The sequence below is a fragment of the Mobula hypostoma genome, chromosome 5, assembly GCF_963921235.1.
Source record: "Mobula hypostoma chromosome 5, sMobHyp1.1, whole genome shotgun sequence".
In the NCBI taxonomy this organism is placed as follows: Eukaryota; Metazoa; Chordata; class Chondrichthyes; order Myliobatiformes; family Myliobatidae; genus Mobula; species Mobula hypostoma.
Genome location: NC_086101.1, coordinates 116,117,396 through 116,144,555, shown reverse-complemented (window position 1 = coordinate 116,144,555; position 27,160 = coordinate 116,117,396). Strand labels below are relative to the sequence as shown.

The 27,160-nt window shown below is 44.9% G+C and overlaps 1 protein-coding gene across 1 annotated transcript; it reads right to left on the bottom strand.

The window, feature by feature from the left end:
- Nucleotides 1–635: 635 nt before the first annotated feature.
- On the bottom strand, nucleotides 636–25,269 carry LOC134346955 (eukaryotic translation initiation factor 5A-1-like). The gene is made up of 6 exons (XM_063048848.1): nucleotides 25,117–25,269; nucleotides 13,677–13,868; nucleotides 12,562–12,666; nucleotides 9,552–9,683; nucleotides 3,670–3,744; nucleotides 636–2,194 (listed from the first exon to the last, which is right to left on the bottom strand). Exons 2-5 carry the CDS (start codon nucleotides 13,842–13,844, stop codon nucleotides 3,682–3,684), a joined length of 468 nt encoding a protein of 155 aa, XP_062904918.1. The 5' UTR covers nucleotides 13,845–13,868; nucleotides 25,117–25,269; the 3' UTR covers nucleotides 636–2,194; nucleotides 3,670–3,681.
- Nucleotides 25,270–27,160: the final 1,891 nt, after the last annotated feature.

Sequence of the window (27,160 nt, the reverse complement as noted above, 5' to 3'; positions counted from 1 at the left end):
TGGTGCTGCTTTCAATACCCCAGTGACCAAGCCTCAAAATCCCAGAGGGTGGGGAGGGTTCCTTTACAAGGTACCAGAGTGATCCCCTCACTCTTAACAGCCTTGCCAGTGAAAATATCTCCACGCTGCCCAGTTCAATGAAGTTAGCTTTATTGAAGGAGTCCTGATGAAGGATCTCAGCCCAAAACATTGATTGTTTACTCTTTTCCATAGATGCTGCCTGCTGAGTTTCTCCAGTATTTTGTTTTTGCTGTGAATTTTCAGCACCTGCTGATTCTCATGTCAATGACATTACCACTCACTCTCTACACCAAAGAATACCAATCTAACTTCTGCTTGTGACCCACTCCATCCAGAGATACAACACAGAACAGGCCCTTTTGAGCCACACCACCCAGCAACACACCGATTTACCCTAATCACAGGACAATTTACAATGACCTCTAAACATACTGGAATGTGGGAGCAAACCAGAACGCCCAATGACCCATCCACTGAGTGGAGGGAATATACAAACTTGCTTAAAAGATGCCAAAACTCTGAACTTCCAACAACCTCAAGCTGTAATCATGTTACGTTAACCGCAGCACTACCATGGCAATATGTGCAATTTTGTTTTAAACAAACACAAGTAATATTTTGTATGTTAACTTTATTTAAACTGGTTTGCAAGTTATATTGTAAGGTTAGACCATCTGCATCCCGCTATACTGGTGGAGTTAGGCATTGCAGGGAATAAGATGAAAGGTTACAAGTGGCAGCCTACTGGCCACTGGTTTCTGGGTGCTGCAGCAAAGTGGAGGCCTGCTACACAGCCACCTGAAAGCTTTGTGGTCATCTTCACAATCCTTTTACACACATAGAAAAAACACAAACCACAAAAATTCCAGGGCACAAAACATCTAATGTTTCTGTTTACTGCATTTTAAAAAACCCAAAATGCAGTGGAATCAAGCTGTGTTTATGCATGTACAGAACTAAAGTTTAAAATACTTGAAAACTGTTAAAATGGGGATTGTCACTGGGGGGAAAAAAAGCACAGCCATTTGTTCCAAGGCAAGACGATTTAAGACAAACAAAAAAAACATGTTAGGTGGCTTTATCCCCCCACCTTTGATTAAACACATCTTACAGCAAGAACAAATCACACAATCCATTATAGCAGCCCCTCCTATCCCAGGGGTTTGTGAAGGGGGTGCGGTAAATGTGGCAGAGACTCTGTTTGCGCCTGTGAATCCGGAAGGCAGAAGGGAGTGGCACCGTGTCCTCAACTATAGAAACACACAGGCACTCGGGAGCACTCCTAGAACAATGAGGGTTGGGGGTAAGAGATGTGGGGGATGGGGGTCCCAATAAGAAGCCAACTCCCCCTCAACTCTTATACAGCACACGGCAGAAGAGAGCAGTAGTGAAAGAAAAATTGCTCCTTTTAAAAGTGGTGTGATCAATATCTCTGCTTTATCTTACAGATGCTTACTTAGATGCATTGGCAATGTCCTTTTAGAAAGTTATTGTTAAATGAAATCCTGTTTCCCTGCACAGCTCATGAATATAGATACAAGGGCCCCCCTCCACCCTTCGGCTCTCTGCCTTGCTTCACCAACCTTCTCCAACTGCTCTAAACAAGTTACTATTAAGTGTGCAGGAGTGATGCACTTCAGCTGGACTGCACAGCTGCCGGAAGATCAAACCCAAGAACCTTACAGGGCTCAAAGCAGCAGCAAAAGTGGGAGGGCTGAGGCCAGGCAAGCAAAACAAAAAGCAACCCCCCACAGAAACAGAACAACCACAAGGCAGCCGGATGCTGTGCAGTCAGAGGGTAGTTCAACTTGCACACAGCAAAAGGAGCCAACACATAAAAGTTGCTCCGTTTTGAGTGCCAGGGAATGGTTACAGAGTCAGAGGGAAAGAGGGAAACACCCACCAACTGTGTTCAGCTTCCATTAAAGCAGCTAAGATTGAGTCCAGGGCCCAAAGTTAAAGTTTGATTTGATGGAAATTTGGGGGTGAGTGTGGGAAGAGGGTTGGTGTTTGCTGATGGGATGGTGACCCAGGGTTTCCAAAATAAAGTTAGTGTTCGCTTGCATTTTTGTTTTTTTTTCTTTTAAATTATACTTCTGTTGCATTCTTGTTGAAGTAGAAGGTTTTCCAATCCCATAGCTCAGGCCTGGGTGGTTTCACTGGAAGCTGTATCCTGCAAAAAAAAATTTTTTAATGGTTTATTGTCATTCAACTGTACACATCTACTGCCAACTGAAACAATGCTCTTCAGGATCACGGTGCACAACGGTACACATAACACACACAGCACACAAAGTAATATCACAATAATAAATTAATAATGTGCATTTACAAGTTAAAAAGTAAGCAGTATAATGCCACTGGCGCTTCATACACAAGACCTGGGTGGCGGCTGGGAGTTCAGTAGGGGGATATAGCTGCTTCCTATCCCAACAGTTCTTGTCCTAATGCTGCAGTACCTCCCGCCTGATGGTAGGGGGTCAAAAAGATTATTGGATGGATCGGAGGGCTTATTGACAGCACTAAGTGCCCTACATACACAGTACTCCTGAGGCTGATAAATATCTCTGATGGGTGAAAGAGAGATCCCGATGATCCTCTCAGCAGTCCCCACAATCCCTTGTGAGGACTTGCGGTCAGATGTCTTACGATGGTCATACTGGCTGGTGATGCAGCTGGTCAGGGAATGAGGGGAGTGGGGAGGGAGCCTCCACCACCCAAATCTCCTCAGGACCTTTCACATTATTGAAATTCCAGTGGAGCTTCCGTCGCAAAGTGAGAATGGGGTCATCAAAGCCATTTGATGATGACGACCCCATCCAGATTGGAAGGGAAAAATGTTCAAAGGTTAATTTATTATCAAAGAATGTATGCAGTATACAACTCTGACAGTAGTCTTTTCCACATAGCCATGAAACAAAATCATGGAGGTCGTCAAGAAAAACATCAAACTCATTCCCCTGCACAGAAAAAGAATGGCAACACAATCATCAGCCCTCAACAAAAAGAAACGACAAGGCAATACACGGAGTAAGAACCAGAGAACTGCAAGTGACTGGTGCCCACGGTGCATCCAGACTGTTCCACTGCCTGATGGTGGCAGAGACCCAGATTCAACACAAATCTCTGGCAGTGTGTGGAGATCACACATTCTCCCAACGACCATGTATATTCCTCCCCACAGCCAACCCCATCCCCAAGCTTCAGTTTCCTCCCACACCCCAACAACATACAGTCAAGAGGGTTAACTGACCCGAGTGCATGGCTCAGAATCCGATGGCGAACGTGAGGGGAAACAAAGTTTATACTGGTGTAAGTATGTGCTTGATGGGATACCAGAGCCCTTTCCATGCTCTGCCTATAGAATCAGTGGTCATTTAATGCAGATGGTCAGGTCAGAAGGAATAGTATAGAGGTATAAAATGTCTTCCAAAAACTTCAAGGTGTTTCCATTGCCAATGAAATAGATGCAATGGAGCAAATCACAAGGCGATGATTAGGTCAACTGGCCACACCATCAGGGATAAATTCTTGTCTCACTGGAACTATTTAGCACTACATGGCTGCTTAAAATAATTGTGTAGAGAGGGAGAGAGGCACCTCCACTATTTGCAAACTCTGGAACTGGTAAAGACAAGCATTACAAACCTATGTTTTAGTTTACTTGGTTAACATCTTGACACCAACAGCACATTCTTCATTCATGGCACTGATGACAGTGACCTGCGGGGGGAGAAGTAGACAGTGATGTTCAGCACAAAAACGACAGACTGTTCAACAACTTATGCCTTTGCTGGAGTGAACAGTACCAAGCAATCCGGCACATTTCAAAAACACTAGAGATTCTGCAGATGCTGGAAATCCAGAATCACACACAAAATGCTGGAAGAACACAGGTCAGACCGCCTCTATGGCAAGGAATAAACAGTTGCTGTTTCAGGTTGAGATCTTCAGTCTGATTAAAGGGTCTCAGCCCAAAATACCCACTGTTCATTCCTCTCCATGGCTGATGCCCAGCCTGCTGAGTTCTTCCAGCAGCTGGCATGCAGTGCATTACAAGTCTTCCTTATCTGGGACTTGAATTGGTCCCAGGCAACCATTGTAAACACTGAAGCTGGCTGCAGACAACTGTGGAAACTGTTCAGGTTAGGGGCAAAAGACATGAGCAAGAGAAGGTAGAGAGGTGAATAATGTCAGCTGACAGGTCTAGCCACACCAGCTGTACGTTGACACATGCACACAATTCTTAAAACTTATTTGTTATCTTCATCTGGGTAGCACTCACGACTCGTGTGCAGTCCAACTGTTTAACAGTTAAATGCCTTTAGAGTTATTCTCTTTACAGTTTAATGTTTATCTGCTTGTATTTTATATAATTACATATATACAAATAACTGCTTCGTATGCTTCCTGGTGGTCGGTCTAAATATATATATATATAGTTGTTTAAAGTGTTCCGTGGCTTTATTGGTGAAATACTGGTACGATTCTGGAAGCTTCTCTCAGTACTGCATTATTTGAATGACAGCTATCTCACTGGTTAACTCTCATCTACAAATGTGAATGTAATTTTCCTCATCTAATATAAAAAAGCTGGCAAGGCAATGCCATCTTAATATCTTAAATTTCCCTTCACTTAGCATACCATAGAAACCATAGAAACTACAGCACAGAAACAGGCCTTTTGGCCCTTCTTGGCTGTGCCAAACCATTTTCTGCCTAGTCCCATTGACCTGCACACGGACCATATCCCTCAATACACCTCCCATCCATGTATCTGTCCAATTTATTCTTAAATGTTAAAAAAGAACCTGCATTTACCACCTCGTCTGGCAGCTCATTCCATACTCCCACCACTCTCTGTGTGAAGAAGCCCCCGCCTAATGTTCCCTTTAAACTTTTCCCCCCTCACCCTAAAGCCATGTCCTCTGGTTTTTTTCTCCCCTTGCCTCAGTGGAAAAAGCCTGCTTGCATTCACTCTATCTGTACCCATCATAATTTTATATACCTCTATCAAATCTCCCCTCATTCTTCTACACTCCAGGGAATAAAGTCCTAACCTATTCAACCTTTCTCTGTAACTGAGTTTCTCAAGTCCCGGCAACATCCTTGTAAACCTTCTCTGCACTCTTTCAACCTTATTTATATCCTTCCTGTAATTTGGTGACTAAAACTGAACACAATACTCCAGATTCGGCCTCACCAATGCCTTATACAACCTCATCATAACATTCCAGCTCTTATACTCAATACTTTGATTAATAAAGGCCAATGTACCAAAAGCTCTCTTTACGACCCTATCTACCTGTGACGCCACTTTTAGGGAATTTTGTATCTGTATTCCCAGATCCCTCTGTTCCACTGCACTCCTCAATGTCTTATCATTAACCTTGTATGTTCTACGTTGGTTTGTCCTTCCAACGTGCAATACTTCACACTTGTCTGTATTAAACTCCATCTGCCATTTTCCCCATTTTTCCAGCTGGTCCAAGTCCCTCTGCAGGCTCTGAAAATCTTCCTCACTGTCTACTACACCTCCAATCTTTGTATCATCAGGAAACTTGCTGATCCAATTTACCACATTATCATCCAGATCATTGATATAGATGACAAATAACAATGGACCCAGCACTGATCCCTGTGGCACACCACTAGTCACAGGCCTCCACTCAGAGAAGCAATTCTCTACCACCACTCTCTGGCTTCTTCCATCGAGCCAATGTCTAATCCAATTTACCACCTCTCCATGTATACCTAGCGACTGAATTTTCCTAACTAACCTCCCATGTGGGAGGTTACCTCGAATATCTCAATTTCCCTTTGTTCTATTAACACCAAATAAAACGACTGTGAAGCAACAAGTCTTGTGCCTCTTTCCTGATTTCTGAAAGAACCTCGGATTGAAACATCAAAATCCAATGGTTCAATCGCTGTTGTCCATAAGTCACGCAACTGTCACGGATAGCGCAACACTATTACAGCTCGGGGCAAAGATCAGGAGTCCAATTCTAGAGACATTCTGTAAATTTAATACGGAGAAAGTCTGATGTAGCAATATTCCAGTGGAGTAAAGGAAATTACAGTGGTATGAGAGAGGAGTGGGCCAAAGTAAACTGGAAGGAGCAGCAATGGTGTGCGTTTCTAGGAAAAATGAGGAAGGTGCAGGACATATGTATTCCAAAAACAAAGAGATACTCAAATGGTAAAATAGCTGTGGCTGACAAGGGAAGTCAAAGCTATTGTAAAAGCAAAAATTAGTGGGAAGATAGAGAATTGGGAAGTTTTTAAAAACCTACAGACATAACTAAAAATTCATTAGAAGGGAAAAGATGTAATATGAAAGCAAGCTAGCAAATAATATCAAAGTGGATAGTAAAAGTTTTTTCAAGCATAGTGAGAGTGGATATAGGACTGCTAGAAAATGAGGCAGGAGAAATAATAACAGGGGACAAGGAGATGGCAGATGAACTAAATGAGTATTTTGCACCGGGTTTCACTGTGGAAGACATTAGCAGTATGCCTGATGTTGTAGTGTGTGAAGGAAGAGAAGTGGAAGCAGTTACTATTACAAGAGAGAAGGTGCTCAAAAAGCTTAAAGACCTAAAGGTACACAAGTCACCCGGACCAGATGAACTACACCCTAGGGATCTGAAAGAGGTAGCGTTAAAAATTGTGGTGGCATTACAAATGATCTTTCAAAAATCATTTGATTCTGGCATGGTGCAGAGGGCTGGAAAATTGTAAGAGTTACTCCACTCTTTAAGGAGGCAGGCAGCAGAAAGGAAACTATAGACCGGTTAACCTGACCTCAGTGGTTGGGAAGATGTTGGAGTCAATTGTTAATGATGAGGTGATGTACTTGGTGACACAGGACAAGATAGTACAAAGTCAGCATGGTTTCCTTCAGGGAAAATCCTGCCTGACGAACCTGTTGGAATTCTTTGAGGAGATTACAAGTAGAATAGACAAAGGGGATGCAGTGGATGTTGTGTATTTGGACATTCAGAAGGCCTTTGACAAGGTGCCACACGAGGCTGCTTCCCAAGTTAAGAGCCCATGGTAATACAGGAAAGTTACTGACATGGTTCGAGCAGTGGCTGACTGGTAGGAGCAACGAGTGGGAATAAAGGATCCTTTTCTGGTTGGCTGCCAATGACTAGTGGTGTTATGCAGGGGTCGGTGTTGGGACCACTTCTTTTTATGCTGTATACAAATGATTTAAATGATGGAATAGATGGCTTTGTTGCAAAGAGCTTACGAAAGGTTCAAAAAAACTATGTAATGATAGAGATCTAGATTAAAAGGCCAGCAGGAAGGAGCTTATGAATGAAATTAGGAGAGCCAGAAGGGGCCATGAGAAGGCCTTGGCGGACAGGATTACAAGTATGTGAAGAGCAAGAGGATAAGACATGAGAGAATAGGACTTATCAAGTGTGACAGTAGAAAAGTGTGTATGGAACTGGAGGAGATGGCAGAGGTACTTAATGAATACTTTGCTTCAGTATTCACTACGGAAAAGGATCTTGCCAATTGTAGGGATGACTAAAAAGCTTGAGCACGTAGATATTAAGGAAGAGGATGTGCTGGAGCTTTTGGAAAGCATCAAGTTGGATAAGTCACCTGGACCAGATGGGATGTACCCCAGGCTACTGTGGGAAGAAAGGGAGGAGATTGCTGAGCCTCTGGCGATGATCTTTGCATCATCAATGAGGACAGGAGAGGTTCTGGAGGATTGGAGGGTTGCGGATGTTGTTCCCTTATTTAAGAAAGGGAGTAGGGATAGCCCAGGAAATTACAGATCAGTGAGTCTTACTTCAGTGATTGGTAAGTTGATGGAGAAGATCCTGAGAGGCAGGATTTATGAACATTTGGAGAGGCATAACATGATTAGGAATAGTCAGCATGGCTTTGTCAAAGGCAGGTCGTGCCTTACAAGCCTGATTGAATTTTTTGAGGATGTGACTAAACACATTGATGAGGGTAAAGCCATAGATGTAGTGTACATGGATTTTAGCAAGGCATTTGATAAGGTACCCCATGCAAGGCTTATTGAGAAAGTAAGGAGGCATGGGATCCGAGGGGATCTTGCTCTGTGGATCCAGAACTGGGTTGCCCACAGAAGGCAAAGAGTGGTTGTAGACAGGTCATATTCTGCATGGAGGCTGGTGACCAGTGGTGTACCTCAGGGATCTGTTCTGGGACCCCTACTCTGTGATTTTTATGGATGAGGAAGTGGAGGGATAGGTTAATAAATTTGCAGATGACACAAGGTTGGGGGTGTCGTGAATAGTGTGCTTGGCTGTCAGAGGTTACAGCGGGACATTAATAGGATGCAAAACTGGGCTGACAAGTGGCAAATGGAGTTCAACCCAGATAAGTGTGAGGTGGTTCATTCTGGTAGGTCAAATATGATGGCAGAATATAGCATTAATGACAAGACTCTTGGTAGTGTGGAGGATCAGAGGGATCTTGGGGTCTGAGTCCATAGGACACTCAAAGCTGCTAGGCAGGTTGACTCTGTAGTTAAGAAGGCCATCCGTGTGTTGGTCTTCATCAATCGTGGGATTGAGTTTAAGAGCCAAGAGGTAATGTTGCAGCTATATAGGACCCTGGTCAGACCCCACTTGGAGTACTGTGCTCAGTTCTGGTCACCTCACTACAGGAAGGATGTGGAAACTATAGAAAGGGTGCATTGGAGAGGGTCCAGAGGACGTTCACAGGGATGATTCCAGGAATGAAAGGGTAATCATATGAGGAACATTTCATGGCTCTAGGTCTGTACTCGCCAGAATTCAGAAGAATGAGTAGGGATCTCATTGAAACCTTTCAAATGTTGAAAGGCCTAGACAGAGTAGATGTGGAAAGGATGTTTCCCATGGTGGGAGAATCTTGAACAAGAGGGCACAGCCTCTGGATAGAGGGGCGCCCTTTCAAAACAGATGCCGAGAAATTTCTTTAGCCAGAGGGTGGTAAATTTGTGTAATTTGTTGCCACATGCAGCTGTGGAGGCCAGGTCGTTGGGTGTATTTAAGAGAGATTGATAGACTCTTGATTGAACATAACATCAAAGGGTACGGAGAGAAGGCTGGGAACTGGGGTTGAGGAAGAGATAGAAAAAAGGATCAGCCATGATTGAATGGCGGAGCAGACTCGACAGGCCAGATGGGCTAATTCTGCTCCTATGTCTTATGGCAAGGAGTCTCTGTTCGTCCTCCCTGCGGAATGTGTGGGTTTTCCGAGTGCTCCGGTTTCCTCCTTTGGTCCAAAAATGTCACATCAGGTTAAATGGACATTGTAAATTGTCCTGTGATTAAGTTAGTCATATCAAACTTGTCAGGGGCTGCTGGAGTGGTGTGGCTCAAAGGGGCTATTTGATTGAATGCGGGCTGCTTAAAGACAACACGAAACAGGAACTGAGATGCCGTATCCAAGTTAATTTCTTGCCTTTGATCACCAGTCACAGCTAATCCAATACAGTTACAGCATGGAACTGTTAGCACCAAATGAAACACAAACAATCGGACACTCACCAGCGTCTCCACTCCGGAATTATAACGCTGCTCAATTTCCTTTCCCAAATCATTGTCAGGAAGCTTCAAATCCTCCCGCAGCTCACCGTTGTCACTCAGGAGAGAAAGGTAGCCATCCTGAATTTGAACCAGCTGAAAATAAACAAGAGATGGTATGAACACGAGGAACAAACCCATTCCTCATACAGAAGTGTAGGTTATATAGCAGATTGAATTCCTCCACTCTCACCCAGAATGGTTGCACTCTGCAACTCAGAATCAGGTTTAATATCACCACCAGATGTCGTGATATTTGTTGTATTTCTGGCAGCAGTAACAACATAACACATAATAGCGAAAAACTGAATTAAACAGTTAATTAAGTAGTGCAAAAATAGAAATTTTAAAAAAAGTAGCAAGGTCGTGATTATGGGTTCAGTGTCCATTCAGAAATTGGATGGCAGAGGGGAAGGAGCTGTTCCTGAATCAATGAGTGTGTGTTTTCAGGCTCCTGTACCTCCTTCCTGATGATAGCAATGAGAACAAGGCAGGACCTGGGTGCTGGGGGTCCATAACGATGGACGCTGCCTTTTTGAGGCATTGCTCCTTTAAGACGTCCTGGATACTATGGAGGCCAGTGCCCACGATGAGGTGAGCAGTTTACAACTTCCATCCTTTGCAGATCTCCCCCAATACCAGACAGTGATGCAGCCAGTACTTAAACTTTCACTGATCGTGTACAAGATGCCCAGATCTTAATGAACACAATTTTTTAAAAATTATACAACAGCAGCACTTGGGACAGTTGGACACTTGGAAGGTACTTGGACAGATAAGGTTTAAAAGAGATATGAGAGAAACACAGTAGAAATAAATGAATTTAGATGGGTGACCAGATTAACATGGATTGGCTGATTCCAATCAATTCCATGCTGTACAACTCTGACCCTGCAACCTGTCAATCCAGCTTCGTTTTGCTACCTCACCCACTATTATTATTGGGATAGAGCACAGAATAGGCTCTTCAGCCCTTCACGGCTTGCTGCCCAGTAGTCCCCAGATGTTATCACAGGGTAATTAAGTCTTTGGACTGTGGGAGGAAACCCACGCAGTCACGCGGAGCCCTCACAGCAGTGGCAGGAATTAAACAGTGCAGGTGACCCCGGTTCAGTTCTTGCCACTGCTGTAGGGTTCCACCTCTCATTGTTACTGAGGGGAAGAAATTGTTCAGAATTGTTGAGCTCCTTAAAAGGTATCTTAGATACTAGAGCTTAGTGTCCATGAAGAAGTTGGCACCATGCTTCTGGACACATGCAGACAGCTGGTTAATGGGATTCAAATGGAAGGATCCCATGGCTTCACCTGACCCTGATGGGTTGGGGGGGGGGGAGATGGAGGGAGTGGGAGGAATAAGAAGGTGCTACACTTTGCCCAAGGGTGACTTGCAGGCTAGCGGAGGGAAGGAGTGCCGTACACCTTCTTTGGTAGAGACACATCTACACCCTGCCACCTATCTACAGCGCTAAAGGATGCTATCCTATTGAAGGACAAAGGAACTAGAGGGGAAAAAAATCATTGTTGTGTCATAGATGCAAGTCAAAGGAACAGGAAATAAAGGTGGGAAAAACTTCACTATTGAATTTCTGAAGTCTGCATACCCAGAACTGCCAGATATTTTAAAGGACAAAACTGACAATCCCACAACTTTGGAAGCTTGTGGCAGATGGCAGACGGCAGACTTGACTTCAGAAGTTCAAAGTAAATTTTATTGTTAAGAGTACATATCACCACATTTAACCCAGAGATTCATTTTCCTGTAGGCATATTCAACAAATCTACACAATTGTAACTATAACAGAACCAATTAAGACAACAAATCATGCAAATGCAAGTATAAATGAATAGCAATAAATATATGAGAACGTGAGATAATGTGTCCTTAAAGTGAGATCATTGATTGTGGGAACATCTCAATGGATGGGCAAGTGAGTGTAGTTATCCCCTTTTGGTCAAGGTTGAAGGGTACTAACTTCGTGAACCTGGTGGCGAGAGTCCCGAGGCTCTTGTACCTTCTACCGGATGGCAGCAGCGAGAAGAGATCACGGCCTGGTGCTGGGGTTCTTTGATGATGGACTGTGTTTCACCTACATCTTCTCAATGGTTGGGAGGGCTTTACTCGTGATGTGCTGGGCCAAATCCACTACCTTTTGTAGGATTTTCCATTCAAAAGCATTGGTGTTTCTATACCAGGCCATGATGCAGCCAATTGATACACTCTCCACTACACATCTATCAAAGTTTTTGATGCTATGCCAAATCTCTGCAGACTGCTAATGAAGTAGAAGCACTGTCATGCTTTCTTCGCAATTTGTAGTTTCCCAGACTATTGAATAACATTCAGACCACTTACACTTAATTATTAAAAGCTTCACAAGTTGATGACATTTCCAGCAAGCCCAGTGAGTTTGAAGGAAGAGCAGGAAACAAGAATCCTCATGAGTCAGATGCCAAACCACTAAGACCTCCAAATGAGTGGTGGATTCAGAGATTTACTGTTACAAAGTCAGCCTGATACTGCAGAGACAGTCAGGAAGAGGTTATTGGGCCAGGAATGTGGAGAATTCCAATGCTATTCTAGCTTTAGAGGATGCCTCACCTTCCTACTCTCTTGCAACTGATCACGGGGGAGGAGAAGGAAGAATAAAAACAAGATGGTTACACTAATCCACCACCACGTGACAACAATGTCCCAGTCAAACTCAAGTGAGGAAACAGAAGCAACCAACAGGACAGACAACCAGTGTGTAAAAGACAACTGTGCAAACAAAAAATAATAAATAAGTGATAAATATCAAGAACATGAGATGAAGAGTCCTTAAATTGTGGGAACAGTTCAGTGATGCAGTGAGTGAAGTTAGCCCCACTGGTTCAAATCTAACCAAGCATCATTTCTTCTAACACTCCCACTATAGTTCTCAGAGCAAAGAGAAGACCGGTCTCCGGAAATATGACTCACAGTGGATAACCTTACCTGATAGTCACACCTTCTGATGTTAGGCACGTCCATATTGTGGGTCGAAGGACAGATATCTTCATACTTTTTTGAGGTGAATATATCAATTCCCACCAAGTGGACCTGGAACAGATAGGAACAGAAGTGGTAAGAACTGGCAAGCCCATGATGAGATGCATATGCTAAGCAACATTTAATGCATCATGGCTTCCCAATCTATTACAAGATTTGTTTTGGACACTCTTTAAACACCATATATGCTCGGAGGCAACGTGCCTAAAATCAAAAAGACCACAAAGTACTACGAGCAAAATTAGGCCATTTGGCCCATTGAGTCTGCTCCACTGTTTCATCAAGGCCTATCAATTTTCCCTCTCAGTCCCAATCTCCTGCCTCCCGCCCCCTTATCCTTTCATGACTTGACAAATCAAAAACCTATGAACCTCAGCCTTATGACTTGTCCCTCCATGGACACCCGTGGCAACAAATTCCACAAATTCACCACTCTCTGGCTAAAGTAATTCCTCCTCTCCATTCTAAATGAATGTTCTTCTACTCTGAGGCTGTGACCTCTGATCTCAAGACATCACCACCACAGGAAACATCCTCTCCACATCCATTGTATCGTGGCCCTTCAACATTCGATAGGTTTCAGAGATTTCCCCCTCCCCCATTCTGCTGAATTCCATTATGAAAAAGTGTCAAAACTTGTTGGGAATGAGATTTCAGGAAAAATCAGAGGGATTGTTATGATTTAATTCTCACAGCACCATATTTCCTTCATGTCCATGGAATTTGGCTTATGGTCACAGACTTAAGAACCTTAAAAGATACTGGGGAAAGTTTTCAGAAAGTAATGATCACCCAAGGCAATGGTGGAGACTGGAAACTTGGGGGTGGGGGAGGCAGCAGTGAGGCAATTCACATTCAAGCCAAAGAAGTTGGAAGGGCAAATATCAGGAGTTATAGAGATGGAAAGGGAGGCGACAGAGCCCCACCACACCCAAGGATACCAGGGGTTTTATAAAAGTTGTCATACAGTGAGCAACTATGTCAGCAGGTGGTTTGGCACTGGATAAGATAATTACAGTGCAAGACCACTTCACCTCATCAGGAAGCTTCCTCATCCTTACCTTGGCGTGGCCGTGCTTGCCGGTCTTGGAGGTGGACATATCCATGATCTTGCACGGGCGTCCCTTCAGCATGACAAAGCCATTCTTGCGCAGAGCTGAGCACTGCATAGGGAAGGTGGTGGACGCCCCGGAGTGAGCAGTGGTGAAGTCGAGATCAGGGTCTGCCATCTTTCAGATTCTGGTTGTACAATGCTGCAGACAGAGGAAAGGACATGCATTGTGAGCTCTCTGTGCTCATTGACCAATGGCCCAGCAAAGCTGCCCTGGTACACAGTCACACGCCCAAGGGCGGGCAAGCTTCACCCAACCACCCCATTTTATCGTTTTACCGGAGCACCCTCCAGTCTGAAATGGGGTGAACAAAACCCATCCGAGTCTCAAGACCCAAATAGGACAGCTGGACAAGTCTAGCATTCATAAGCTCAAAAATCAAGACAGCAAGGGCAGCTGTTGGAGGCCTCTGAACTCAGAATGTTGTGATCTCTCTTAACCTCCCTGGTTAGTGAGGGAGAGAGCAGAGGAATGTCAAACTGTTGGGAAAGGCAAAATGCAAGCAGGCTTTTTCCACTGAGGTTGGGTGGGACTACAAGCTTGAACAGGTACATGGATAGGAGGGGCAAGGACTATGGTCCGGGTGCAGGTCAATGGGGGTAGGCAATTAAGGGAGAAAGAGGTGTCTCTGTTTTTACAGCGAGCGGGGAGACATAACAGCTCGCTGGTTTACAATGTTAAAAGCCTGTTACGGCGCTTTTTTCGAGCTCTGTGCCCAAAGATCTCAAGTCTCTGCGCACACAGCTGTAGATTTAAATGGTTCACCGTGAACTAAATGGTTGAAGGGCCAGTTTGTAGGCTGTACTTTTCTAACTTTAGAAAACTCTGCAGATGCCGAAATCCTGAGCAAAACACGCAAAATACTGGAGGAACTCAGCACAGGACGGTGTGAAAGTAGTGAACGGGTCAGGAGTCTTACAGCAGCAGGGATGATGTTGTTGAGTGAGGCTGTCTAAGCTTTCAACCTTTTGTATTTTCTCCAAGGAGGTAAGGGGAGAGAAAAGGGAATGGCCAGGGTGGCAGGAAATTACTAGCCTTCTTGAAGCAACATTCATGACCACTAAATGCACTAAAGGTAACTCACAGAAGTTCCCAACTAAAGCTAGGTCCAGCATCTCCACTTCACCCACCAAAAACGGAACTTTCCACAAGCGGTCAAACATTTTCATTCGCAGAGTGGAGAAGCAACACCTAATATTCTGAATAGGTTTATTGATTTCTTCTTCTGATGAAAATAATGTCTCCCCGCCCCCCCCCCCCCGGCTTCTTACCAGTCTATAACCTCTCTGTGGGTCACTTCCTCCTGTGGTCCTCTCTCCTAGGAGACTGCTTCCTCTACAGCCCTTTACGTTTCCTTCCCACCTGGCTTCACCCATTACCTTCTAGGTATCCTCCTTCCCCACACCCCCATCTTTTTATTCTGGTGTCTTCCCACTTCTTTTCCAGAGCTGATGAAGGGTCTCGGCCTGAAAGATTGACGGTTTATTCATTTCCGCAGGTGCTGGCTGACCTGCTGGGTTCCTCCAGCATTGAGTGAGTGTTGTTCGAGTCAAGCTGCAGCATCTGGCAGAGCCCAGCACTGGGAGAGAGTTCACGCCCCAGACTGGGCGGTTGTGAAATCTATCTCAGTGGAGCCTGCTGTCTGAATTTCTCATTGCACAATGCTGTAGAAAGACAGGCCCTGCGAACCCTTGCTGCCCAACAACCAACAATCCAGTAGAACTGTCCCCTGGTGGGAAGTACACCAAATTCCGAACAGTCACATGCCAAAGAAAAGCTTTAGATGTAGGCCCATGGTTGACATGCCAAAGGCAACCTAAGTGCCAAACAGGGGATATAATATATATATTGTAATCTTTGATGACTCAGTAGCCTTGGCAGCATTGCTAAATCAGTACGTATCTCTGAATCATGGATAAAGAAAGGACTACTGCTTTTGGACTGGTAAGCAGAGCCATAGCAATTACAGTTCCAGAATGCTCATTTCACCTTTGGCAGGAATTTCAGTCCAGAGCTTTCAATTCTCCAAAAAGGTTTGCATTATTGGTCAATTTTTACAGAGGGAGAGATGGAGGGAGACACCAAAGTGTGGGGTTAAATTGAACCCCATCATGCTCATTTTTCTGGTAGGAAAACCAACATGCAATACAGATACTTCGAGTAGTCGATTCATTTACAATCTAAATGAAGAGACTAATGGATGCTTTACGCTTTTTTGCTCGGCGTATACCAGCCTCTCTCATTACCAATGCTATAGATGTATTTTTAAATTTTCAGCGCTTGTTGCTGTGCCCAACTTGCTGCTCCATGCCCTTCCTCGGCTGCTCCTTTGTGCTAATGATACTGCTGGCTTCATCCTGTTTTCTTTAGCTAGGAGGATTACTTTAGACATGCAGCTCACCTGAATTATTGAAATGAGGTTAGAGATCCAATTTTGGGTCTGTTGGGGCTGCATTGGTTGAAGTTAAATAAGAGTAAAAATTAGTGGGAGGTTAGAGGACTGAGAAGCTTTGAAAAACTAACAGAAGGCAACTGAAAAACCCATCAAGGAAAAGATGGAATACAAAGTTAAACTAGCCAATAATATTAAAGAAAACAGTGGGTTCTCGGTCTTTGGAACTCGCTGAGTGGCCTGTGCTTCCGTATCTCCAGAAGCGGTTTGGAAGACACACGCCTTAGGGGTGCAGCCCGGAGGATGATCCAATGCCTCGTTGATGTCACTGACAGAAGCGTCGCAGGTGACCGAAACATCAAGACATCAAGTGCAAATGTGGCTGTTTGTGGACTGCACTCAATAGCTCCCTCCCTCTCTCTCGCAATGGTGACAGAGGGTTTGCTGATTCTCGAGTCAGGGGAACTTGGCATAAGCTACGCTAAAGGCCAACATCGAAAAAGCGAGCTGTTGGCAACAGTGATCTCTCTTCCTCGTTAGTGAGAGAGAAGGCCTGCTGAGAAATCAAGGTGTTGGGATGAATAGTAGTTTTTGATGGACCAGAGATCATGGTCTTTGGTTGCATCAACTGGTTGATGGGTCATGGGGGCTGACACTTTTTGCTGGAACAAGTTGGGGAAGGGTTGATACTTTGCTGCTGCTTGGGCGTGGGAGGGGTCGGGGGGCTTTGTGGTTCTAACGTTTTTCTTGTCACTCATTCTTTGGGTTTTATTTTCCCTCCTGTTTTGCGATGTCTGTGAAGAGCAAGGATTTCAGGTTGTTTTCTGTATACTTTTGCTGATACTAAACTGAAATGTTGAATCACTAGAAGTTTCTTCAGATATATGAAGTGTAAAATGAAGACGAGAGTACCATTGCAAAATGATGCTAGAGGTAGTAATGGGGGAAACAAGAAAATGGCAGATGAACTGAATAAATATTTTGCACCAGTCTACACTGTGGAAGATACTAGCAATATGCCGAAAGTTTGAGATTAGGCTTGGGTTAAATTGGGGGATTGCCAGGTAGCTCAGCTTGATGGGCCTGCTCCACGCTCTCAATATTTAAAAACTAAAAAATGTACAGCAACACCTTTATGGAAAAGCAAAGGAAAATAGTTATTCAAAAAATATAATAAGAGGTTGTTAACCAGAAGTTCCTGGGTGACCTTGTATGATACTTTGGTAAAGCAATTAGCTAGACAAATAGCACTGAGCAAACACATCCCATAACAACTGAGCCTTGCAGTTGGATTCGTGCAGTCAAATGTTTGAAGTACATTTATTATCAAAGTACGTATAAATTATACAACCCTGAGAATCATCTGCCTATAGGTAGCCACAAAACAAGAAACCTGAAAGAGCACAGTTTTTAAAAAAAAATCAATGCCCAACATGCAGAAGGGGAAAGAACAGAAGTCGTACTAATGATAATGCAAACAGCATTTAGGACTGAATTGAGTCCACAGACACGGAGCCCGGAGCAACTGGTGTAGAGCCACAGTGGGGAAAATTGACGTGAAGCTCACACGCACAAAGCACGCAGCAGCCAGAACAGTCTCACTGCCTCAGTGCTGCAGAAGAGCTGACGGAATCAATCTGATCCTCATCTCCGGTCCTAAGACCCTGCCTGTTCAGTCTATATGGGCCAGCGTTTATATTGTCCAAACACCAGGTCATTCCCTGCACTGATACCCAGGGCCTGCTGCAGCAATACACTCTGGCCTGTGCTCCGTCACCCAGCCCGAAGCAGTCAATCTTTCCAAATCAGCTTGGCACTCAGAGAGATCCACCCTCTCTTCCTGTTTTGGTGAGTTGGCTGAGAAACCTCTCAGCATCTCTCTGCCTCTACTTGCAATGTGAGGGAATCCAAAAGGCCGATCTGGCATTCATCTGAGGAAACTGGGACAATCCATTTTGCACTCAACATCAGCAAGACAAAGAGCTAATTGTGGACATCAGAGAGGGTAAGACAAGGGAACACAAACCCATCAGAGTGATCAGAAGTGGAGAGAGTGCACAATTTCAAGTTCCCAGGTGTCAATATCTCTGAGGACCTAAACTGGTCCCAGCTATAAAGGAGGCAAGACAGCAGCAACATTTCATTAGGGAGTTTGAGATTTGGTTTGTCACCTAAAACACTCAAACTTCTACAATTGTACCGTGGAAAACATTCTGACTGGCTTGGTGACATCGCCATCTGGTATTGGGGGTGGGAGTGCAGCACAGAATTGAAGTTGCAATAACTGTAAAATTAGTCAGCACTGTCTTGGGTGCTAGCCTCCAGAGTATCCAAGAAACCTTCAAGGGACAGTATCTCAAACAGGCTCATTAAAGACTCCCACCACCCAGGACACGCCCTCATTCTCTGCTACTGCTGGAAGGAGGTACAGAATCCCGAAGGCACACACTCTGCCATTGAGGAAAAGCTTCTTCCACTCTGCCATCCAATTTCTGAATGGACATTGAACCCATGAACACTACCCCACTACTTTTTTCAATGTTTTTTTGCACCCTTGTTTTAACTTTTTAATAGACACATACCTAGTGTTACTCAGTTTGTTTCTCTGTATTTATCTAACATGTATTGCATTGCTGCTATTAACAGATTTCACAACTCATGCCAGTGAAACTGATTCCATCCATCCTTAGAACAATAAGCTACTTTGTTGAAACAATGACGTGAATTGATAGGACAGATGCAGGTTTGAGGTAACTATCCATGTCTTAAATAATAGAACCTTAAATTGGACTGCTTTTTGGCAGTTCCAGAGTTCATATGACATCATTTAATGGCAAGACTCTTGGCAGTGTGGAGGATCAGAGGGATCTTGGGGTCCGAGTCCATAGGACACTCAAAGCTGCTGCGCAGGTTGACTCTACAGTTAAGAAAGCATACGGTGCATTGGCCTTCATTAATCGTGGGATTGAGTTTAGGAGCCGAGAGGTAATATTGCAGCTATATAGGACCCTGGTCAGACCCTACTTGGAGTACTGTGCTCAATTCTGGTCACTTCACTACAGGAAGGATGTGGAAACCATAGGAAGGGTGCAGAGGAGATTTACCAGGATGTTGCCTGGATTGGGGAGCATGCCTTATCAGAATAGGTTGAGTGAACTTGGCCTTTTTTCCTTGGAGCGGCAGAGGATAAGAGATGACCTGATAGATGATGAGAGGCATTGATCATGTGGATAGTAAGAGGCTTTTTGCCAGGGCTGGAATAGCTAGCACAAAAGGGCACAGTTTTAGGTGCTTGGAAGCAGGTACAGAGGAGATGTCAAGGGCAAGTTTTTTTTAATATAAACGCAGAAAGCAGTGAGTGTGTGGAATGGGCGCTGGTGACTGTGGTGGAGGCAGAGTTAAGGTGCTTGGAAGCAGGTACAGAGGAGATGTCAAGGGCAAGTTTTTTTTAATATAAACGCAGAAAGCAGTGAGTGTGTGGAATGGGCGCTGGTGACTGTGGTGGAGGCAGATACGATAGGGTCTTTTAAGAGATTCCTGAACAGGTACATGGAGCTTAGAAAAATAGAGGGCTACGAGTAACCCTAGGTAATTTCTAAGGTAAGGACATGTTCGGCACAGCTTTGTGGGCCAAAGGGCCTGTACTGTGCTGTAGGTTTTCTACGTTTCATCCACTAAACTGATACTGATAAGCAGGGTCACATTCCACCCGGGCAGATTGCAATTCCCAACATTCTGGGGAGGGCATCAAGGCTCTAGGTTAGCATCCAAACATCCAACCCAAGCCAGGAGTCTACCACAGTATCATCTTCTTAAGCCCATTACCCCTTTTGGGGCATAGGCCACCAACAGTAACTCACCAAGGTCCTTTGTCCCAGGCCTGTCTTTCAAGTTTTCACACCTTCTTGATGAATCCTTCCTCTCCTAGTGATGAGATTTCTGGTGCTTCTATAGCTCTGGGTTTTTACAGGGTGCGTTTGCTCCTCAGGCCCAACCCCCTCCTTTCACAGCCAGGCTTAGAACCATCCTTGGCGGAGTTCACCACAGTATCACTTGCTCCTAAGTGAAGTCACCTCAGTGTCCTCTATGGATTCTGCACAGACCCTTCAATCTGATTAAGCAGCCTTGTGAACAAACTATGCAAACCAAAATGGGTCCAAAGGACAATCAGATCTTCTGCATGCCCCACTGATCAGTAAGATTATAGCTGATAAGACACGACACCAGAACACATAGATGGAAGCAGGAGTCCGAAGAAGGACTTAAGATCAGGAGAATAAGCAAAGAAGCTTCAACGCTACCTGCCCCTCTACCTATCTCTGCATTGTCTGCAAACTTGGTCACAAAGCCACCAATTCCATTATTATCATTGGATCCTTTCCTTATCTGATGCCCGTAACTCAACTACTGAGTGAGTGCTGCTATCCAGGAAAGGGTTCTTAGATGACATTTTATCTTCCTGCCCTGGGTATACAATTTGTGGATCCTACTAAGGTAGTGGCAAAAAGTCAAGAAAATCTGCAGTATGCTGGAATTCCAAGCAACACACACACACAAAACGCTGGATGAACTCAGCAGGCCAGGCAGCATCTACAGAAAAGAGTTTCTGGCACAGACCCTACCTCAGTCTGGAAAAAACACCAACCAGTAGGTCTTGCAGAGTGAACGGTATGGCACCGAGCAGTGCGAAATACGGACCATCTTCATTGAAAGTGGTGGCATAGGTAGATAGGGTCCTTGTCCAGAGCTAACAGCATACATAAATCAAAGTATTGAATACAAGACAAGGGATGTTATGTTGAAGTTGTACAAGATGTTGGTGAGGCTTAATTTGGAGTATCTAAATAAAGTTGAAAGAATACAGAGAAAATTTACAAGGATGTTGCTGGGTCTAGAGGACACGGAGTTACAAGGAAAGATTGAATAAAGTCCTAACCTATTCCTTGGAATTAGAAGATTGAGAGTAAATATGACAGAGGTATTCAAAATTATGAGGGGTAAATGCAAGCAGGCCTTTTCCGTTGAGGTTGGATAGCATCGAAAGAGCGGCTATCACTAACCAATTTCTCAATGACACTGATAGCAAGGAAGACTGTCCTAAGACGCAGGATGATATTGATTAGTTGGTGAAATGGGCCAAATGCGGCAATTGACACAAAATGCTGGAAGAATTCAGCAGGTCAGGATGCATCTAAAAAAATGACTAAACAGTCCACATTTCAGGCCGAGGCTCTTCAAAACTGGAAAAGGGAGGATGCCAGAATAAAAAAGGCAGGGTAAGGACTGCATCTATTGTTTCAACAACCCTGCCCTCAGTGCCAGTAAAACCTAAGAGCCGATTGTGAACTTCAGGAAGGGTAAGCTGAGGGAGGGGAAGAAGGGTGACTGCACAGGATCAAAGTTAACCGCAGAGATGTAACACCTCCATAGTAGAAACATTGAAAACCTACAGCACAATACAGGCCCTTCAGCCCACAAAGCTGTGCCTAACATGTCCTTACCTTAGAACTACCTAGGCTTACCCATGGCCCTCTGTTTTTCTAAGCTTCACCACCAGGAATCTCTTAAAAAACCCTATCATTTCCACCTCCACCACCGGCAGCCTTTTCCACGCACTCACCACTCCCTGCATAAAAAAAACTTACCCCGACATCTCCTCTGTACCTACTTCCAAGCACCTTAAAAATATGCCCTCTCATGCTAGCCATTTCAGCCCTGGGACATCTTCAAGGAGCAATACCCCAGAAAGGCGTGTCCTTCATTAAGGGCCCCCATCACCCAGGCCATGCCTTGTTCTCATTGCTACCATCAGGGAGGAGAAACGGGAGCCTGAAGACACACACTGAATGATTCAGGAACAGCTTCTGTGAACATCTATGAACATCAGCTAACTAATTTTTAAAATTTCTATTTTTGCACTACTTTAGCTATTTAATATACATATATTCCTATAATTCATTTTTTCCCTTATTACGTATTGCATTGTTCCACTGCCACAAAGTTAACAAATTTTACGACATGTGCCTGTGATATTAAACCCGATTCTGATGCGTGCACAATTCTAACAAATTATAGAACAGACAGGACAGCACTTGAAGATGCAGAGGGTTTCCACCCGGTCATTCTCTGGGAAATAAATGTTCAGTTATGAAGGAGACAAACATTTTACCATCTACCAGAATTGTTAACACACAGAAGGCAATGGCAAGTGGAATTAATCGGTACTCATGGTTACCATGAATAGGTTAACTGAAGGATCTGTTTTCTTTTTGCACCCATCACCTTGCATCAGGATAAACGCCACATCAGAGAATTAGAAGCCAAACTGCATCACTGCGCACAGCAAAATTCAACGCCATCTAATCATTTCGGGCAATCAAAATCATTTCAAACTCCCAACGTTAACTGGTACATTCATAAGGGGAATTCCCTCATCCAGCGTGCGACTTGAAACAACTAGAGTGAGTCGGTGAGTCACTACAATCGGGCATGCAGCCTGGTTTGCAGCAGGTTCTTGGTAACCTGGTCCCAACATATCAATGCAGATATAATGGCAGCAAGACAGCAGCTATAGTTCATGAAGAGGTTTGGTATGTCACTTAAAACACTCAAACTTCTACAGATGTTCCATGTAGAGCATTCTGGCTGGCTGCATCACTGGTAAGGGGGCAGAGAGGCTACTGCACAGGATCAAAGTAAGGTGCAGAGTTGTAAACTCAGTCAGCTCCATCATGGGTACTCGCCTCCATAGTATCCTGGAAATCTTCAAGGAGTGGTGCCTCAAAAAAATGGCGTCCATCGTTAAGGACCTCCATCACCCAGACCATGCCTTATTCTCATTGTTACCATCAGGAGGGAGGTACAGAAGCCTGAAGGTACACATTCAGTGATTCAGGAACAGCTTCTTCCCCTCTGCCATCGATTTCTGAATGGGCAATGAACCCGTGAATGTCCTCATTACCTCTACTTTTCTATTTCTATTTTTGCACTGCTTATTAAATATATATGTACTGTATTTCTTCACTATTATGTATTCAATATACTGCCGCAAAGTTAACTAACTTCACAACATATGCTGATGATATTAAACCTGATTTCGATTGACTCTCCACAGTGTTGGGCAAAATGCAACTCATGCATCACAAGTGGAATAAGTTAGTCATTAAGCTGCAATGCCCCCACATCTCCAACAGTGCTGCACACAATCACGCCTGATCTGTGACGGCCACATAATCACCCCCCACCCCCATAATGAGCGAGAACAGATGTACCCGGTCTACCTGACACACACAGCACTGATTATGCAGACAGCATGGCACATTATTCAGTTACGCCTGCCAGCTAAATTCTGTAGATTTCAGCTCAAGGACTTCTACGTCGATATCACCACCTGCATCCAAACATTACTGCATCAAAACCCTAGCCTGAAAGCAGGAATCATCCCTGGAGCGCATGGCTTTCCCCAAGCTTCTTCAATGGGTTTCAAGTCATTTCCCGACCACAATTATAGATCATCTGCCATCTTCTGCTTTCGACCCCACCCTACACCCCAGCTCAGTACGGAACCTCACCCACTCAAAATTCCACTTCCACCCTCATGGGTTACATCTAACACTCTCAAATTCTTTCCTCCACCCCTTCAGCCAAGTCTATTGTCAAATAATTTTTTATATATATATAAAAAACCATATAATGTATATAGAAACGAGATTTCTCTGAACTAGACTGTAAAGCACAGTAGTACACATAACACACAATAACTTGGGAAAGCAAGACTAAAATATACAGATGAATCATGCATAAATAGCATGCACTAATTAAATACTGTAAAGTATGGAACAGGTTAACCAGTGACACTTCAAATGCGATGCGGCAGGGAGTTCAGATGCCTAATGGCCTGAGGGAAGAAACTGTTTCCCATCCTGACCACTCTTGTCTTTCTGCATCGGAGTCTCCAGACTGATGGTAGAAAGTCAGAGGATGCTGGATGGATGGGTGGGATCCTTAATAATACTAAGTGTCCTGCATACACAGTGCTCCTGATAAATGTCCCCAATGGATGGCAGGGAGACCCCTACAATCCTCTCAGCTGTTCTCACAGTCCTTTGTAGGGCCTTCCAGCTGGATGCTCTGCTGCTCCCGTACCAGATGGAGATGCAGCTTGTCAGGATACTTTTTGCAGTGCTCCTATAAACTTCAGTTAAAATGGGGGGGGGGCTTCGCTTGCCTCAATCTCCTTTGATACATTATCTCAAGCCATCTTTCATCCCTCCCAAACTAAATTCCTTTCCTCCACGTGTATATTAAACTCACCTTGCTGCATCTAACCACCTCTAACATTCACATCCTAGCCCCAAAACATTAATTTCCACATACAAATCTCCTCCCCGAAATCATCCCTTCCCTCAATTAACGCCCCTCGAAATTATCATTCCTTTCCCAAGATTTAAATTCTCCTTCCCATCTCCCTCTATCCCTCACTTTCAAAGCCTCCCTCTCCCATTAGGTCCCTCACCCCAGTACAAAATCACACCATTAAAATCCTCCCCTCCATTTTGTTCTCTACACGGGAAATAAATCGTTAAACTTCTACTACCTCTCCCAATAGTAAATGCTTCCCCCCACCGCAAGAAATAAATCGCATTCTCCTAATTGAATATAGCCGTGTTTCTTTAGGTTTTTTCCCCCCCCAACACGTCCTCTCTCAAACATGCATCCCACGTGGGACGGGAGGGAATTAATTTCCTTTGTTTCCCCTGTCTTCAACCGAGCCCTTTGCCTCTGCCCCAACACACGGACCAAAACCCGTTCCCATCCCCCTGCCCAATGGCGGCCGTGGCCTGCTCAGCGCACACTGCTGTCCCGGACCCCGTCCTGTCCCGTTGCCCCGATACACCCTGGGCTAGAAAGGAGAGGAGCGGAGAGAACCCCGGTACGGTTACTGGTGGAGACCCCGGCCACGCTTTCCATCCCCTCGACCACACGGACGCCACTCACCGGCCACTGATCCAAGCAGAGATCGCCCTACGCACGAGTGCAGTCTCGTTAACTGGGAGGAGGGAAGAGAAAGAAAACGAGGCGGAGCTGCGCCTGCGCCCTGACCGGCACCTGCGCCGCACCGAGTCCGGTTCCCCTCCCAGTACTGCTGCGCATGCGCTCCCTCCCTCCGACTCGAAATCCCAACCCGACCGTGGCTGCGCCTGCGTGCTGATCAACACGCACCCCAGTACAGCGCCTGCGTCACGCCCGAGCCCGGCTTCCCTACCGCCCGCACCCCGGCGCATGCGCTCCCACGCCCCGCCTCGGACTCCGACCAGACCGTGGCTGCGCCTGCGCACTACCTACAGGGGTGCATTGGGTGCTTTTGTAAAAAAAAACCATTGCGCACTGCGCCCGGCCTGCGCAGAACTGCGCATGCGTAGGATTGTGCTGACTGTGTTGGCGGGGGGAGGGGAATCTGGGCAGTGCTGTGCCTTAAAGGGGCCGCACTCCGCTTGGTTGGTCTACAAGTCTCAACCTTGTCAAAGACAAATTTATAAGTGCAATGGGAAAAATAACTGATGCGCAGGCACATTGCATCAGATGCACAACATTTACATAAATAAGTCTAATTGTGCAACTTATAATTGGATACTGCCTGACCTACTCAGTTCCTCAGTGTCTATCACTACGAATTTCACCCCTGCATTATCTCGTGTATATTGAAATTGGAATTGATTTATTGTCGCATGTACCTAGATACAATGAAAAACTATTTATTATTAAGTATTGCATTGTACTGCTACCGCAAAGACAATTTTCACAACATATGCCCATTATATTAAACCTGATTCTGATTATTTAGAGACATAGCCTTTGGAACCACGCCGCCCAGCAACCCACCAATTTAACCGTAGCCAAAACAACAGTTCAATTTAATATCATAGAATATACATTCTGAACTTCCTACTCTTCGCAGATATACTCGGAAACAGTACCCCAATGATTGAATGACAGTGAATACGTTAGAACCCCAAAAAACCCTTCTCCCCTTCCCACGCACAAGCAGCAGCGAAGCATCAACCCTCCCCTTCCCTCACTTATTTCATCAAAAAGCATCAGCATCCACCACTCTCCAAGCACCGGACAATTTACAATGACCAATTAACCTACCAACCCGTCCGTCTTTGGACTGTGGGAGGAAACCCACGGGACGGAACGTACAAACGTGCTTACAGAGGATGAGACAGAATTGAACTCCGACCACCCGAGCTGTAATAGCGTCGCGCTAACCGCTACACGACCAGGGTGCCCTAATGCTATACATAGAGAACATATCACCACACAGTATATCAGGGTAGAACAAGGTAAAACGATAACAAAGTGTATAACAGTTACAGAGAAAGTGCGGTGCGTGGTGCAAGATGCTTTTAAAAAAAAACAAGGTGCAAGGTCACAGGGAGGTAAATTGTGAGGTCACGAGTCTGATACTAGCGGAATAGAAGGTGTTCTTCGTGCTTTCAGGCCTTTGTATCTTCTGCCCAGTGGGAGAGGGGAGAAGAGGGAATGTCTGGTGTGGGTGGGGTCTTTGATTACGCTGGCAGATTTACCGAGGCGGTGAGAAGTGTAGACGGAGCCCATGGGGGGGCTGGTTTCTCGGATATGCGGAGCTGTGCCCACAACTCTGGCGGTTTCTCTCGGATGCAGCAGTTGCCATACCGAGCCGCGGTGCATTTAGACAGAATACTTTCAACGATCCATCGGTAAAAATTGCTTAAGGGTCGACAGGGACATGGTGAATGTTTTTTAGCCTCTTGAGGAAGTGGAGGCGCTGGTGATCTTTCTTTGCCGTGACATCAACGTGAGTGTAATGAAAGCACAAAATACTGATGATGAACTGTCACTAAAGGTGGAGAGAGACGGGAATCCGGTGTTGGATCTCTGTCCATCTTCTGGTCTTTATGGTTCTTCCGGGAGTCAGGAATGACGAGCAATCTTAATTCTAACGGGTGTTCACTTTAGTTAGTACAAACATACCCGCAAGGGAGCTCAAACCACAGCC

What these genes read in the sequence shown, in the direction of transcription:
- LOC134346955 (XM_063048848.1), bottom strand. Translation starts at nt 13,844, where the DNA reads ATGGCAGACCCTGATCTCGACTTCACCACTGCTCACTCCGGGGCGTCC. An exon ending in GCAAGCACGGCCACGCCAAG is followed by an intron (nt 12,667 to 13,676) that starts GTAAGGATGAGG and finishes TATCTGTTCCAG; the next exon opens with GTCCACTTGGTGGGAATTGA. An exon ending in ATTCCGGAGTGGAGACGCTG is followed by an intron (nt 3,745 to 9,551) that starts GTGAGTGTCCGA and finishes CTCCCCCCGCAG; the next exon opens with GTCACTGTCATCAGTGCCAT.